The 17265-nt window shown below is 35.2% G+C and overlaps 1 protein-coding gene across 1 annotated transcript; it reads left to right on the forward strand.

Moving 5' to 3' along the window:
• The first annotated feature begins 3838 nt into the window (after positions 1 to 3838).
• Positions 3839 to 5586, forward strand: LOC128290565 (uncharacterized). The gene is made up of 4 exons (XM_053026268.1): positions 3839 to 4035; positions 4152 to 4317; positions 4414 to 4596; positions 5017 to 5586. The coding sequence occupies exons 1-4, from the start codon at positions 3839 to 3841 to the stop codon at positions 5584 to 5586; spliced, it is 1116 nt and encodes a 371-aa protein (XP_052882228.1).
• Positions 5587 to 17265: the final 11679 nt, after the last annotated feature.

Here is a 17265-nt window from a genome sequence, read left to right on the forward strand (position 1 = left end):
ATCAAAGTGAGTATGTAGGTGATGTTGAATCAAATTTTGGTGCACATTCGGTTATGTATATATATATATATACATAAGTATGCCCATTTGTGATGTTACCTTTAATTATATGTATAATCGACTAAATGGGTAATTAGTAAGAGTGGTTGCGAATATACAAACATACATATGCATGTGTAATTGAATTATAAATGTTTAGCAAGATGATTAAACTAGTTAATTTATTTATTAAGCCGAGAAGTTAAAGAAGGGAATCAAGCAAGGGCAAAGCCAAGGACATCGAGTAGCCGGGTCGGAACCGTTATACCCAACACAAGGTAAGTCCTTAAGCACTTTTGTGAGAACTCCTTGGATAGATATTTTTCAGAGTGATTATCCTACTTATTAATATGACCATATGTACAATTTGAGTTAAGTAAATTGCTTTACCATGATGAAACAACATAGGGCACTATGTGTGCAAAATTATGTGGCACTATGTGTGCCGATTGGGAGGTTGAAGCATGAGGAATCTCAAATGCACTATGTGTGCGATTTACTATGGCACTATGTGTGCGATTTACTATGGCACTATGTGTGTGAACATAATAAGCACTATGTGTGCAACATTCGGTTGTTGATATAAATTGTGCATGAACGAGGTAAGTGATTGAGCTACTAACTAAATATCGAAATTGAGGTTGTGCGGTGTATGCATAAATTTATCTAGTGCATCGTTGTTCCAAACTTGAGGAAATGGATCTAAATCAATTGGGCTGACTTGGCATTTGATTTGATTGAAGGACTTGGCATGAGATCGAACCAAAATTTAAGAAATTGTAGCATAGTTTGTTATGGTTGGAAAAATTGATTTTGTATTATTTTTTTTCACTTATGATTATTATTGTTGGACGGTAGAGTAGTGCTTATGACTTACTGAGTTATGTACTCATTTGGTGTGCTTATTTGTTGCTTATTTAGGTTCTTGATCCATTTTGTGTGCTCGGGACCGTCGTCGAAGTCATCACACCGGCTAGTAACTTTTGGTATCTTCTTTTTAGTTGGTCTAGGAGAACATTTCGGCATGTATAGGCTATTATGTTTTGTTGAAATTTGGTATGTAAACTTTAGCCATGCGAAAATGGCATAATGTTCGGTTGGATTTGGTTCTATGATGTTTGGACACAAGTCTTGGTAATTCGGTTTTGGTTGAGTATTGGTTGAGGCCTACTCGATTATTATGCCATATGTCATGGCTGATTATTTTCGGTGTTAAATTTATGATTTGGTAATAGTGTAGTAGGGTGATGCTCGGTGATGATTAACCTTTGGCATGGCTAGTCATGGTCATAATTTGTAATATGTATGATGAATTATTAGTTAGATCAAGGAAAAATCATGAAATAGGCATAGTTGCTTTAGTAATGAGATCTTGACAAAGAAGATCATGTGAGATTGAAAAATCACTAAAAATAGTAGAAATGGAATTAAATAATGAATAAATTATGTAATCGAAGCTTGATGAGTCTATTTCCATAAAAACTACCATATGAGCTGTATGTTTGGAGATAATTAAATTCTTGTGAAACAGGGCCAGAGCGATTTCTGGATCCCCTGTTTCGACTTAGAAAATTCACCGTAAATTTTATTGAGATAATTATAGGTCGTGTCTTATATGTACAGATTCATTATCGAGTCTAGTTTCATTAGAGACAAACGGCATAGGCATTGAAGCCCTTTACAGGGAGATATTTAAATCGTAAGGTACAGAGGTCAGTGTGGTCGAACCTTGAAACAGGGGAGACTTTAATGAATAAACTGTACTAATTGGCCCAACCAAAAATTCTAAAAAAAATTCCCCTATATAGATATATGAGTCTAGTTTCGGATAAAATTTACGGAATTGGATTTCGAGTTCTAGAACTCAAGATATGATTTTTTTAAGCGACTACGATACAGTTAGCCAGCTTGCTTGGAACAAAAAAAAATTAATAAATAGGGGGAAATAAATGAAGTAAGCTCGGTAACACCTCGTATTCGATTTCCGGTAACGGTCACGGGATTGGGGTGTTACAGCCATGCTGCATATTTCTGTGGTGTGTAGCGGTTGGGTGGGTCGAGTAGTCTCCCTACATGGTGAAAGGTTGGTATGGGGGTGCATGTGGTTAGATATGGGTTTGGTTTTGCATAGACATGTAATATTTGTTCTGTTCTGTTATGGGCCTATGGGCTTTATTCTAACTTATGTTCTGGGGTAAGGCCAACTTATTCTGTTTCTGTGGTTGAGCTGATATAGGCTATGGTTGGGTTAATTTACACACTAATTTTCCCCAAACTCACCCCTTTATTCTTCATCCACGCAGGTAATCCCCAACCATAGTGGGCTTGGAGTTGTGAGGGATTCGGAGTGGCCACACGTTCTGCAAGTTGACTCTCTTCCGGTGAACTGGACATTTATTTTACGTTTACGGTTTCGGTTTTCTTTTAAATTTGTAATAAGGCCGCTTGATTATTTTTGATGGTTTTAATATGTTTTCTTAAAGTAGGTAATACTTATATTTAACTGTTGGAATTGGATAACTTTAGGACTTGTTTTCAAAAACAGTAATTGATTTCAAAATAACACGACAACAAGTAAAGCTTCTGCAATGAAAATATTTTCCAAAATTAATCACTTTTCCTAAAAAGGACTTAATCAAATTGGCTTCCTGGAAATATACATGACGTTAAGGTGTGGCAATGGTGGTGTGCATGACTAGGATTGGATCCGAAGGGAGCTTGGTACTTAAGCAGTCCGATGGACTCACCTCCTCCTTTCCGGTTTCCTACCTGGTGCTCAGCTTCCATTCACCTGAACCTGCATTTAAAATTATCTTTTAAAGCACTAAGTAAGTTTTTGAACAACAACCTGAAATGTTTTTGAACGCTTTGATGTGGCATGTCAGATCCGGCCATAACGTCTAGGCCGAGTTTGGGGTGTTACACTTCCCTCATATTTAAAATATGTTTGTTTAGGTAACGCTTTTACTTTGCTTGTGACTGTTTCAACAGAATTGACCGAAGAACAAGAAGAGAAACTCATCCTAGTGTTGAAACAATTCAAGAAGGCTATTGGATGGACCATAGTCGTTATTCGTGGCATTAGTCCGTCTATATGCATGCAAAAAGTCATCCTAGAAGATGGTGAGGAAGGACAAATGATGGACAATGAAGACTTAACCCCATCATGAAGGACATGGTAAAGAAAAAAGTCATTAAGTGGTTAGATAAGGGTATAATTTACCCTATCCCAGACAGTTCGTGGCTAAGTCTTGTCCAGTGCATGCCAAAGAAAGGAGGTATTATGGTCGTTGAGAATGAGAATGATGAGTTGATACTGACTAGAACAGTTACGAGATAAATAATTTGCATCGATTACTGGAAGCTAAACAAGGAGACTAGGAAAGATCATTTTCCTTTGTCGTTCTTAGACCAGATGTTGGATAGACTCGCGGGGGGAAACTATTACTGTTTTCTTGATGGATACTTGGGGTATAATCAGATTACATTAGTACTAGAAGATCAGCACAACACAACATTCACATACCCATATGGTACATTTGCATTTAGATGCATGCCATTTGGTTTATGTAATGCACCTGCTACATTTCAAAGATGTATGATGTATATTTTTATTGACATGGTTAAGAAGTACTTGAAATTGTTTATGGATGATTTTTCAGTATTTGGAGATACATATGATGATTGCTTAGACAATCTAGCCAAGGTACTAAGGCGATGTGAAGAAACAAACCTCATACTCAACTAGGAAAAGTACTATTTCATGGTATGAGAAGGAATTGTTCTAGGGCATCAGATAATGAGACATGGAGTCGAGGTAGATAAAGCAAAGGTAGATGTTATTGAGAAACTCCCACCTTCAACATCTATAAAGGGTGTTAGGAGCTTTTTGGGGAATGCCAGTTTCTATCGGAGGTTTATCAAGGACTTATTCAAAATTGCTAAACCCTTATGCAAATTATTGGAGAAGGATACGATGTTCAACTTTGATGAGGAGTGCTTAAGAGCTTTCAATGATTTGAAGATTTAGTTAGTTTCGGCACCCGTAATCGTCACACCAGACTAGGATTTAGCATTTGAACTGATGTGTGACGCAAGTGACTTCGCGATAGGAGCTGTGATGGGCCAGTAAAGGAACAATGTTTTTCATCCCATCTACTATGCAAGTTGGACTCTGACAAGAGTTCAATTGATTATACGGTAACAGAGAAAGTATTACTTGCTAATGTGTTTGCATTTGACAAGTTTCAATCTTATCTTGTAGATACCAAAGTGACTGTATGGACCATTCGGCAATTAAATATTTACTTGCCAAGAAAGACACTAAGCTGAGATTTATCAAATGGGTACTTCTACTAATATTTACTTGCCAAGAAAGACACTAAGCTGAGATTTATCAAATGGGTACTTCTACTCCGAGAAATCAGTCTAGAAATTCAAGATCGAAAGGGAGTAGAAAACCAAGTAGCAGACCATTTGTCGAGATTGGAGCCGGAAAAAGGGAATTCTCCACCTATACCCATTCAGGAGACATTCCCAGATGAACACATACTGAAGGTAAACCATGTCCATAATACCCCTTGGTTTGCTGATATTGCTAACTATTTAGCTTGTGGTTTGATATTGATTGAGAAGACGTATCATCAAAAAAAAGTTTCTTCACAATGTGAAGTACTATTTCTGAGAAGAGCCATATTTGTTTAAAAGGTGTGCAGACCAAATGGTTAGGAGATGTGTGGCAGAAGATAAAGTACATAAGATTCTATATCATTGGCACTCAGTTCTGAGTGGGGGACACTTCAGAGGTATACGTACTGCGGCCAAAGTATTGCAAGCCAGTTTTTTTGGCCAACTGTATTCAGAGATGCGTATGCTTATGTAAAAAGTTGTGATCGATGCTAGAGGGTTGGAAACATTACCAATAGAAATGAGATGCCACAAAAAAATATCATTGAGGTAGAATTATTCGATGTTTAGGGTATTTACTCTCTCGATCCTTTCCCTCCGTCTTTTAATCGCAAGTACATATTGGTAGCAGTTGACTACGTGTCTGAGTGGGTTGGGGCCAAGGCATATCTGACAAACGATGCTAAGGCTGTGATGAAGTTTTTGCCTAAGCATGTGTTCGCAGGGTTTGGAACCCTGAGAGCTATTATCAGTGATGAAAGGACCCATTTTGTGAACAAATGGTTGAAATGGTTACTCGAAAAACATGGAGTGAAGCACAAGGTTGTAACAACTTACCATCCACAGACGAATGGACAAGCTGAATTGGCAAACAAAGAAATCAAAGGCAGACTCGATAAGGTAGTTTTCCCAAAGCAACGAGATTGGTCCAAAGGATTGGATGATGCTTTATGGGCCTACAGGACAACATACAAGGCACCTTTAGGGATGTCACCCTATAGGTTGGTCTTTGGGAAAGCCTGTCATCTACCCTTGGAGTTAGAACACAAAGCTTATTGGGCTCTCCAACAACTTAATTTGGATTTAGAGTTTTCTAAAGAGAAATGGATGCTTCAACTCAACAAGTTAGAGGAGTTCTGAATGTTCTCATATGAGAATGACAAACTATTCATGGAAAGACTTAAAAGATAACATGACAAGCGCATTCGATTTTTAGAATTTGAAGTAGGTCAGCAAGTCTTGTTATTCTATTCCAGATTAATTCTAGGTAAGTTAAAATCACGTTGGCCTGGTCCATTTACGATTCACCAAGTTTTTGAGTCAATGCTCAACTCTTAGAACATTACTAGTGGATAAAATTAAGCGGGATACAGTCTCGTTTATTTTATTATATATTTAATTTTTCTTGTTTTTCGTTTTAAATAAATTATTTAGGGTATACTTTCGAGATTAGTATGTTTAAATAAGTTCTCTCCAGGAGATTGAAACTTAAACGAGACCACTTGTGACCCTTCCAAATCTTTCCTAGGAATTGATTTTAACATAATCTTCCAAGAAATTATTCCCTAAATGGCAAAATAAATTTTTAGTTTTTCAAATAAAAGGGTCAATTTTGATACAAGTTTTAATTGCAACTCAATTTTCAAATTTTCTTTAAGTCTAGGTACTTAATTGAACTATTTTCAAAATTTGGTTTCTCTTTTTGTAAATATTAGAAATTAGATGTCTCTTTTGTAACTATTTTCAAAGGCATCTAGAATAAATGTTTTTAATTTAATTTAATAAATAAAATGATAATAGCTAGTATATAATTATATTTATGTTAATATATATTAATTATTATTAACTTTATATAGAATTAGGATTAGTTTAAATTTGATTATATTGTAATTAATAGTTTTTATTTCAATAAATTAATAGCAAATAATAATTTAATATGTAATATATTAATTATTAATTGTTATTAACTTTGTGTAGAATTAGAACTTAGAATATTTTAACTATTAAATTGTTCTAAGAATTCTAATTAAACTTCTATCTTCTTCATTATAAATTCCACCAACCTTCTCTATCATTCACCATCCATCAAACCAACCTCTATTCACCCGTTCAACCATCGATCCTAGCATCCAAAAACCACCAAGTGTCGCAACTCCTAACCATTAGCAGTAGCATTGCCCAACAGCCCCATTCAACCAGCAACTCCACATATACACTGCTATTGCTGCTCACACCAGGCCTACTCCCAGCTCCGGCTCGCGTTATCCAACCCACTATCCCTACTACTCGCCCAATATTGCTGCCTGCTGACTGCGCATCTGCTCACGCCAAGGTCGTGTGCTGCTGCCATTCCTTCCATGTGCCGTGCAGCCCCTTGCACAACCCAAACACCCTTGTCAAATTTTCATAACACTTCCACCATATTTAGCCGATAACCCTTCCAACCATCCCTTTAGTTAAATTCTTTTGCTTCTAATTTTATTCATAGAGTTCTTAATTTCTATATAAAGGTGATAAGACAAATTTTTCTCCTTAATTTCAATTTTATTTAATTATTTACTTTTTCAATTTATTGAATTGTTAATATTTTGTAAATTTTTGAGAAAATATTTTTTCCACCTTATGCTTAGGTTAATCATGCCTCGCAAGAAAACTCGTGCCTCTGTCTGAGTTGACAAATCTCAAAATAAATTTCACTGTGAAGAAGCCAAAGTAAGATATGAAAGAGTCTTCAAGAATCACCCAGAAAAAGGCTTTACACTAAAACAAAGCAACTATATTTATTTCATGGCGTGCATTCGACAAATTGCTAAAGCTCTCAATAGAGAGTTGTTTTGTGAGAAAACACCTAGTGCAAATGAAGAATTAGTTCATGAATTTTATGTGAATTTGACATCAAATTAATTGACGAAAGTTTTTGTCCGAGGAATTAGGGTAGCAATAAACTCAAACGCTATTAATGAATTCTTTGAATTACCTAATTTCGAAGATGACGAATATTCTTCCTTGATAAGAAATACTGAGATTGAAAATTTGCAAGAAATTCTTGAGGAATATACAATTCCAGGTTCAAAGTGGACTGTTTCAAAGCAAGGAATTCACATTTGTCGTAGAGAATATTTGACACTACTAGCGAAGGTATGGTTTTATTTCATTTGGTTTAGCCTTATGCTTATTTCACATGGGACTACAATTTCATTAGAGTAAATGGTCTTGTTATACTCAATTTTAACTGCAAAGACCATTGATGTGAGAAAAATAATTTTGAGAGAAATGCAGAATTATGCCACTAGTCGTTTTGACCTAGCTTCTTTCTCTTTACGATAATAATTTTGTGCTTGAAAGTTAAAATTCTTGCAAACATAAAGAAGACATGTTATAGCCAGGGCATAATTACAGATTGGGACCTCCACCGAATAGCCGGAGACTCTATTCTCTAGCAACAAGTTGAAGAGAGTGAGTATCCTAAAAAAGAAGAAGATGATGAAGATCCCAAAGAGATCGAACCAATGCAGTTAGCTGAAATCCTTGATAAGGCAGAACCAATGGAACCAGTAACCGAACCTCACATGACAAACTTAATCTTCAGAACTCAATCACCTCACCTAGATCTTTGAGATGAGCTGTCAAAGTTGATGGACATAATGAAACATATGCAGCGGTAGCAACAAGCTTACTGGGGATATTCAAAAATACGAGATGACTCAATGAGAAGCGCTCTTACGAAAATATTCAATGACCCGTTTATTTTGTGCTTGAGTTTCTAGATTTTATATTTGAACCATGGAGTCCACTATCGAAGGGGGAATGAAGTGATTCATGCAATAACAAAGATGATGGAGTTAAAGATGAGTCAAATTTTGAGGGATCTGCAAATAAATAAGAAAGCGAGGATATTTACCATATATTATTTTCTTTCTTAGGTTATTTTAGGATTAAGATTTATTAGGATTTTTCATTTTTCACATAATAAAACAAGAGATGGAAATCATGAATAAAAATGAACAAGTTTTAATGTAAGAAGCGTGGCAATAGATATGTACATGTCTAGGATTGGATCTAAAGAGAGCCTAGTACTTAAGCAGTCAAATTGACTGACCTCCTCTTTTCTAGAGTCCTACATGGTGTATAGTATCTATTCACTTCTAACAATGAGGAGATTGTTCATCTTAAGTAGGGGGGACTGAAAAATTGGAATTATTTCCTCTCAGAATAAAATTTTCTTTTAATTATGATTAGGTTATATTTTGTTCAAAAATATGAAATTTTGTTAAGTATGCTAAACTTCAATGTGAATAAAGTTCTATTATTTCAAATAATTTTTATGTTAGTTGAATTATGTCATAAATGTACTCTTAATAAAATATGCAAATCATACTATAAAATCTTTAGTTCCTTAGGAAAGCTAGACATGCATGAAAGTTTAAGTCTCTAGATTTAACATAGTAATTTCTTGAGGCGAAATTCTAGAAAGCATGAAATATTGAAAATGATTTAGGCAACTTTTTTTTGGACCGTTTGAGCCTTTCAAGCCTACCTTGATGTAACACCCCGTACCCGAGTCCGTTACCGGAATCGGACACGAGGTGCACACAGACTTAACTATTTTCACAGTCCATTTAGAAATTTCCAGACTAGCTGGTCACTGCATCACTGTCGCCTTAAAAATCATACCTTGAGTTTCAAAGCTCAAAAATTAGTTTCGTAATTTTTCCCTGAAACTAGACTCATATTTCCATCTACAGATTTTTTTCTAGAATTTTTGGTCAAGCCAATTAGTACAGTTTATTAGTTAAAGTCTCCCCTATTCCAGGGTTCGACTACACTGACCTTCATGCGTTACAAATTGAATATATCCTTGTACAGGGATTTAATACTGATTCCGTTTGTTTCTATAGAAACTAGACTCAGATAGGAATCTATACATATATGGAATGACTCCTAATTATCTCTGGTTAATTTACAATGAATTTCCAAAGTCGGAACAGGGGATCCAGAAACCGTTCTGGCCTTGTTTCACGAGAACTTTAATATCTCTTAACATATAACTCATATGACCGTTTTGTTTCTTCCATATGAAAGTAGATTCATCAAAGTTCATTTACATAATTTATTCACTATTTAATACCATTCCTAATATTTTTAATGATTTTTCACATCCACATCACTGCTGCTGTCAGCATCTGCCTTTAAGGTAGGCTTTACCTATTTCATGATTTCAATGATTCAATTAGCCCTTTTTGCATACATAGCACAAAGTTTGATCATGATTAACCATTCCAATGGCTAATCGTTTCAAAACAATTCCATACCTCATAATGATCAACATACAAACGATTATGGTACTATGCTAAAAATGTATATAAGCCATTTTCACATGGCTTTCCAAGTTTACACAAAACCGAAAGGTACATGACCTTCAACAAAAGGGTAGTCCTATACATGCCATTTCAAAGTTCAACCAAAATTGTACCAAAATGGGGGCTTTGATAGTGTGGGAGACTTCGACTTCCAAAAATCCCGAGTCCAATAACTGACGAGCCAAAATCTATAAACAAAGAAACAGAGAAAGCGGAGTAAGCAATTTATGCTTAGTAAGTTTGAGCAAGAAATTCCACACAACAAAAGCATAGCATTCATAAAGCTAACGGATAATTTCATATGCACAAATTCTCAATATCCTACTCATTTCACATTCCATCCCCTATGTTCATACATAAGGGATCATCTTAGCCAAATACCGGAAACTCATTACTCGACTGAGCGAATATTATTCGAAGGGAATCAACTAATTCAAGCACATACGAACATACCTCATTGCTGGAATTTTTCAAGCATATTAACTGAAAATTTTACAGCAAGATCGCTCATTCTCGAATCACGTACCTTAGGAACTTAACCGGATATAATGACTCGCTCAAATGCCTTCGGGACGAAGCCCGGCTATAGTGACTCGTACGAATGCCTTCGGACTTAACCCGGGTTTAATAACTTGCACAAATGCCTTGGGCTTAGCCCGATTTATTAACTCGCACGAATGCCTTCGGATCCTATTCGGATATAGTCACTTAGCACAAAGCCTTGGGACTTAGCCCGGACATCATTGAATAACCGAGCACAATTATCAATAAATTCGACACATTCGTATTTCATTTTCATTAGCAAAACTCAAACACAAGGCACTTTTCACACTTGCAATTTCGGCTCAATAGCCACACACAAAGAGCATGATTTTAATTTGCTTTAAACATGATCTAATCAATTTAGAATTTAAGCTCTATTACTCAAGAACTTACCTCAGACGTGGTCGAACGATTTCGACGGCTATTCGACGACTTTTTCCTTCCCCTTATCGGATTTAGCTCCCCTTTGCTCTTGAGCTTAATTTAACAAATAAATTGGTTTTATCATTTGAGCATCGAAAGAGGAATTCAAGATACTTAGCCAATATATATATACTCATTAGGCATCAAAGTCGCATATGTACGAAATCATGAATCGAACTCAACACATTAGTTAATATTCCTCTTAGCCGAATTTTCTAAGCCAAGAATAGGCATCAATATGCTTGCCTCTAACCGAATGCATGCACACCAATTTCCCCTCATGTGGCCGAATATACATGTCCATGTTGAGGCCAATTATACACTTAATACCACACAAAACAGCATACATTTTACTACTAACGCATTACATATCGTAGCTCAATACACATCTCTCATTTACTTCATAATCGAGACATCATCACAAGCAAATATACACCTTGAAATAGCATATATGTCATACCAATACATCGTGTGCAAACATATATACATATATATATGCTAGAGCCGAATCTCAAGTTGATTGTAACTAAACATGAACAAAATTTCAATACACAAATCTTACTTTCCATGCAATGAGCATAAATCACACTTATGGATGTACCATGGCGAATACATCACAACACCATAATTTTGGTCATGATTAAACAAAGAACTTAGTATCTCATTCAAAAATGCTAAAAGAAAATCTAAGAGTCCTCAATCCCCCATCACATGTATCATTATCAAGCTTGATATTTAGCATGCAATGGCATTAACACCACATTTACTTTGGCCGAATTTCATTCCCATGACATAGCAAAGATTTGAACCATGGGCTACCAAGAACATCAAGCTAGCAACTAAAACATGCATGAATCTCATGGCACAACCTCAAACATACCTTAATCTTGATGCAAGTATAGCCAACCTCTTCCCAATCCTCTTCCAAAACAAACATGAAGCAAAATTCCTTCCTTCCTCTAGTATTTTCGGTCAAGAGAGAATGAAAAGATGGATGAACAATTTTTTTTCTTTTCTCTTCCACAATGCACGGCAATGGGGGGGTTTCACTCACACACACACATTTTTTTTCTTTCTTTATTACCCATACTTATTTGTTTATTGTTTCTCCCTAATGCACCAACAAAACATGTTTCATGACATGTTTAGCCCATGATTCCTTGTCATGGCCGGCCACTACAACTTGGGGGAATTTGACATGCAAGTCCTCCCCTTTGACTACATGCACTATTAGGTCCTTATAGATTAGCCTTTCACTTTTCAAAAGTGTCACACAAGTCCTCTTGATGAATTCACATGCAATCGGCTAAATCGAACTTGAAATTTTCACACATTCATAATTACATATTCTAGACAATAAATATTACATTCAAACATTTCGGTGACTCGGTTTAGCGGTCCCGAAACCACTTCCCGACTAGGGTCAATTTTGGGCTGTCACACTTGATGAATTTTTATCCTTTGAAACCTAACTCTGAGACTATATGGCCTAATTTTATTTGAACCCTTGCAATATTTAGCCATCACTTTTCTCTTAATTACCTTTAAATTTTCCCAAACACTAGACTCAGTACTATTCAAAATATTCTTTGAAAATAATTTTGGGGGAGCTGAAAATAAGTATCAAATGCTCAAAAAATTGTAGTACATACAACAAAATGCTTGTATAAAAAAAAGGGAAAAAAGAAAAGAAAAGAAAAGAGCATATGTACTCAAAAGAAATAAATGTACAAAAAAGCATGTGAAAGCAAAATAAGTTGTTGTATTGAAGGTAATTACTCTGAAGGTCCGATTCAAGCTGAGTCTAGGGTTTTTAGCCTAAATGTATCTATGTTTTACCTACCCTTAGCCTACCCACGTTACAACATATTTAAAAGACTTACTGATTCAAGTTTCTGTGATACCTACATTAGTGGAGAGAAATTACTATGTTTAACACATGAAGGCATAAATTAAACTTAATGATTGAAGCTTAATCTTGAATAAGGAAATAAAATCAAATTGGTGGGGATTTAACATGTCTTTATTAAGTAAGCATTTAGTCTATTTTTTCTATCATAATAATAATTGAGATAAATTTGAATGATATGTATACTTCAGTAGCACAAATATCAAAATTCTTGTTATTGAGCATAAGTATACTAAATTCATAATTTTTGAAAGAAAGTTGTTTTGAAGGAATTTTTCAAAGGTGCTTCGAAGAAATTCTTTTCAATTTTTCATTTCTTGGGATGAGCAATGAATTATGTTTAGGGGTGTGGAAACACGAAAATATGCACATTTTTTCATGCCCTTTTTAAGTCAAATTCATGCAATTTCGTAGTAATATTTGTCGAAAAATATATAATATTTATAAAATAATTAAATTGTACTTAAATTATTATCTTGTTGAATTTTAATTAATTTTATAAGAAATTTTGATTTTTTTTATTTATTTTCAACAGATTCGCACAAAAGGCGAAAATTGGCTAGGCAAACATTGTTGGAAGCACAAAATTGAGAAACAATTTTGAAGCATCGAGGCAAATTAATTTTTCAGCCGAAGATGGTCCAAAATATGAATATTAATTCATAATATAATTAATTTTAATTTTAATCCAATTTATTTTGTGTTAAATATTTATTATCAATTAATTATGAAAAGAGACCCAATTGTGCTAAACCGAGAAGACTGATCCAGCCGAGCAATGGGTTGCCTAAAACCGTCCAATATGCTGACCCAATCAGCTTATTTAGCTGATTATTTGGCTTGAAAAACAGCCCTTGAAGTCTCCTTGAATTTTCATTCAAACCCCTCCACTTATTAAGCCTTTCTAGATATGCCCTTAGCTAAATTTAGCAAGTTTGAAACGTTCAAACTTGCCACATGGGTGGCCAGACATGGGGGGATTCTATGGCTGCTGATTTATTCTATTTTTAGCAGCCTAATCAACCTATAAATACCCCCCTTGGCTTCTCATTTGAAACACACCTCCCATACTTTCTTTTATTCACTTCTCTCTCACTTTCTCTCTTCAAAACCCCTTCCTTTGTTCTTTTTCTTCTCTTCCATTCCCTTGCCGATTCCGTCTCTTGGAAAAGTGCTCTTCAACCACCGTTAGAAGCAGTATTCAAGTGCATGTGGAAGCCTCGGTTCAACAAGAACAAGCGGAGAAGAAGGAGCAGAGCAAACTAGTCAAGCTTTGGAGAAACACTAGATTTGATTCTAGTTCTCTATACCTTAATTTTTGTTGTTGTTGTTATGAACACGTCTATGAGTGCTTGTGATGTTGATATGTTTAATTTAATTAATATGTCTTAGATTTAATTCATGTTAGGTTGATTGCATTTCGTCCACTTAAGTTATTAAAATTGTGTTTGTGTTGTTATAGGCCTTGGTAAGTTGTTTGATTAAGTAAAATCATGATTAAGGTATTCTTACATTATAATTGTAAAGTAACTAATGAATTAATTATTTAATCATGTTGAAATTGTAATTAATTGACACAATACTTAATCAGTGCATGTTTAATCTTCGAAGGTAGTTGAGAGTTAAATTAGCGATGGTATTAGACGGTACATTAACCTCGCATAACTTGCAAGATTATTGTGATTAAACTGTCTCAAGGTAGGAATACATTATTACCTCACTTAATCTTTCATGCTCTATTGAATATTGATTAATTGCTTGAACTAGCATTGGAAAATGTTCAAGAGATTAGTTAATTTAATAAGTACGTATGAGCAGTAGTTAACAAATAACCGAGTTGCCGTGGATTTATTTGTAATAACATGAACATGAGTTTAGTGATTCTAAGTAAAGAAATGTAATTAATCTAACATAATTATGTCATCTTGATTAAAATCACCTTTTGAAATCGTGCATTGGAACTTTTATTTTTATTTTATTTTATTTTACTTAGTTAAATTCTAGTTTTTAATCACTTCCTCAAAATCAAAATATTTTCTTCACCAATGTATTTTTAATTGCATACATAAATAATTCTTTTCACAGTCCTTGTGGGTACGATAACTCGACATTTACTTTTCACTTTATTACTTTTGCGATTGTGTACACTTGCACATTTCCATCATTCCACTTTCTAAGCTTCTTTAGCTTACTTGTTTCATTTATGTTCTTTTGTAGTTGCAAATTTGTGGGTTGATCGGACAGATCGATTTGGAGCCCACACTATCCCGCCATCTTGGTAGTTTTTTTTATTTTCATTTTGGGAGGTGGTATGTATGTAGGTGTATTGTTGTGAATATGTAAATTGTTAAGTCATTTTTGGTATGGTATGCCTAGTATTATGTTTGGTCTTGGAGTATACTTGTGTTGGCTATAATCGTGACAGCCCAAAATTGACCCTAGTCGGGATGTGGTTTCGGGACCACAAAACCGAGGCATAAAAATAATTTAAAATCTATTTTGATGCCTATGATATGTGTTAATTTGTGTGTGACATTTTTGATGTTTCGATTTAGTGTTATAAATGTGAATTTCACTAGAAAGGACCTAGTAGTGAACTTTGAAAGTATGATGGGGAAATGTGTGATGACTAGTTGATCATGCATGCAAAAATAAGGGATTTGCATGTCAAATTCCCCCAACATGAAGTGGCGGCCATGGCAAGAGGATGGGCAAAACATGTCATGAAACATGTTTTGTTGGTGTATTAGGAGAAATAATAAACAAAGGTGTATGGGTAAGAAAAGAATGAAAAAAAAATGTGTGTGAGTGTGGTATTCCCCGTTCGTGAGTTGTAGAGAAAGAAAGAAAAAATTTTGTTCATCCTTTCTTTGAACCAAAACTAAGGAAGAAGGAGGATTTTGCTCCATTTTTGGTTTGGAAGAGATCTAGAAGGAGATTTTGGCTATACTTGCATCAAGATTAAGGTATGTATGAGGTTGTGTCATGAGATTCATGCATGTTTTAGTTGCTAACTTGATGTTCACGTTAGCCATGGTTCAAATCCTTGTTATGCCATGGAAATGGTATTTGGCCAAGGTTGTTATTGTATTAAAGCCATTGCATGCTAAATGTGAAGCTTGCTAATGATGCATGCAATGATGGATTGACTACTCTTGAAATTTCTTTGTAGCAATCTTGAGTAAGACATTGAGTTCTTTGTTTAACCATGATCAAGTTCAATGGGGTATGATTGTGATGTATTCGGCCATGATGCATTCATGAGCATGATTTATGCTTGTTACTTGATTGGTAAAAATTTGTGTTTTAGATGGTTATGAACACCTTGAGATTCGGCCATGCACCTATATGTATATATATGTTTGCACATGATGTGTTGGTATGACATATATACTATCTCAAAGTATGTATTTTCTTGTGATTATGTTTTGGTTATGAGGTAAATGATAGATGTGTATTGAGCCACAATATGTAAAGCATTAGCTAGTAAAATGTGTGCCATTCATGTGTGGTATTGAACATGTAATTGGCCTCAACATCAACATGCATAATCGGCCCATGAATGAGTACCTAAGAGGTTGTGTTGTTCGCCATGAGTAAGCATGTTGAAGGCTTTGTGTGTTGAGTTTGATTCATGAATTCCGTGCGCATGTGACTATAATGTCTAGTGAATATATGTGGGCTAAGTGCCATGAGTTCCTCTTTTCGATATTCAAAGCGATTAAATCAATTTATTTGTTAACATTAAGCTCAAGAGCAAGGGAACCAAATCCGATAAAGGAAGGAAAAAGTAGTCGAATAGCCATCGAATCGTTCGACAACATTCGAGGTAAGTTTTCGAGTATCGAAACTTAGATTTTGATTCGATTGGACAAAGTAATAAGCAATCGAAATTGTGCCCTTCTATGTGGCCATTGAGCCGAAATGATATTCTTGATTAAGTAAATTGTGCATAAAAGTTTGTTATGAAATTGAAACAAAGATGTGTATGAATGTGCGAATTGTGATATCCGGGCTAAGCCCGAAGGCAATTGTGCAAGTTGTGATATCCGGGCTAAGCCCGAAGGCAATGCTGCGAGCTATGATATCCGGGCTAAGCCGGAAAGGCAATTGTGCGAGTTGTGATATCCGGGTTAAGTCCCGAAGGCATTTGTGCGGGTTACCATAACCGGGCTATGTCCGAAGGCGTTTGAACGAGTAGCTATATCCGGTTAAACTCCGAAGGTATGTGATTTGAAAATTATAAGCTTGCTGGAAAATTTTCAGTTAATGCACTTGTGAAATTCCCAACAACAAGGTATGTGTTGTGTGTGCTTTGCACACTAGGAGTAAGTGCGTATGAATATTTGCTCCAATGATAAACGAGCTATCGGCCTTAACTAAGCCGTTATTTGTGTATGAATATAAGAGTTGGGATTGTGAAGTAAGCATGTCTTTGAGAAATTGTACATATGAATTATTGTTTAGCTACTTGAATGCTATGCTTTGGTTGTGTGTATATTATGGCTCGAAACTTACTAAGCATAAATTACTTACTCCGTTTCTTTGTTTCTCTGTTTATAGATTTTGCTCGTTAGCGATCGG

The sequence above is a fragment of the Gossypium arboreum genome, chromosome 3, assembly GCF_025698485.1.
Source record: "Gossypium arboreum isolate Shixiya-1 chromosome 3, ASM2569848v2, whole genome shotgun sequence".
Lineage (NCBI taxonomy): Eukaryota > Viridiplantae > Streptophyta > Magnoliopsida > Malvales > Malvaceae > Gossypium > Gossypium arboreum.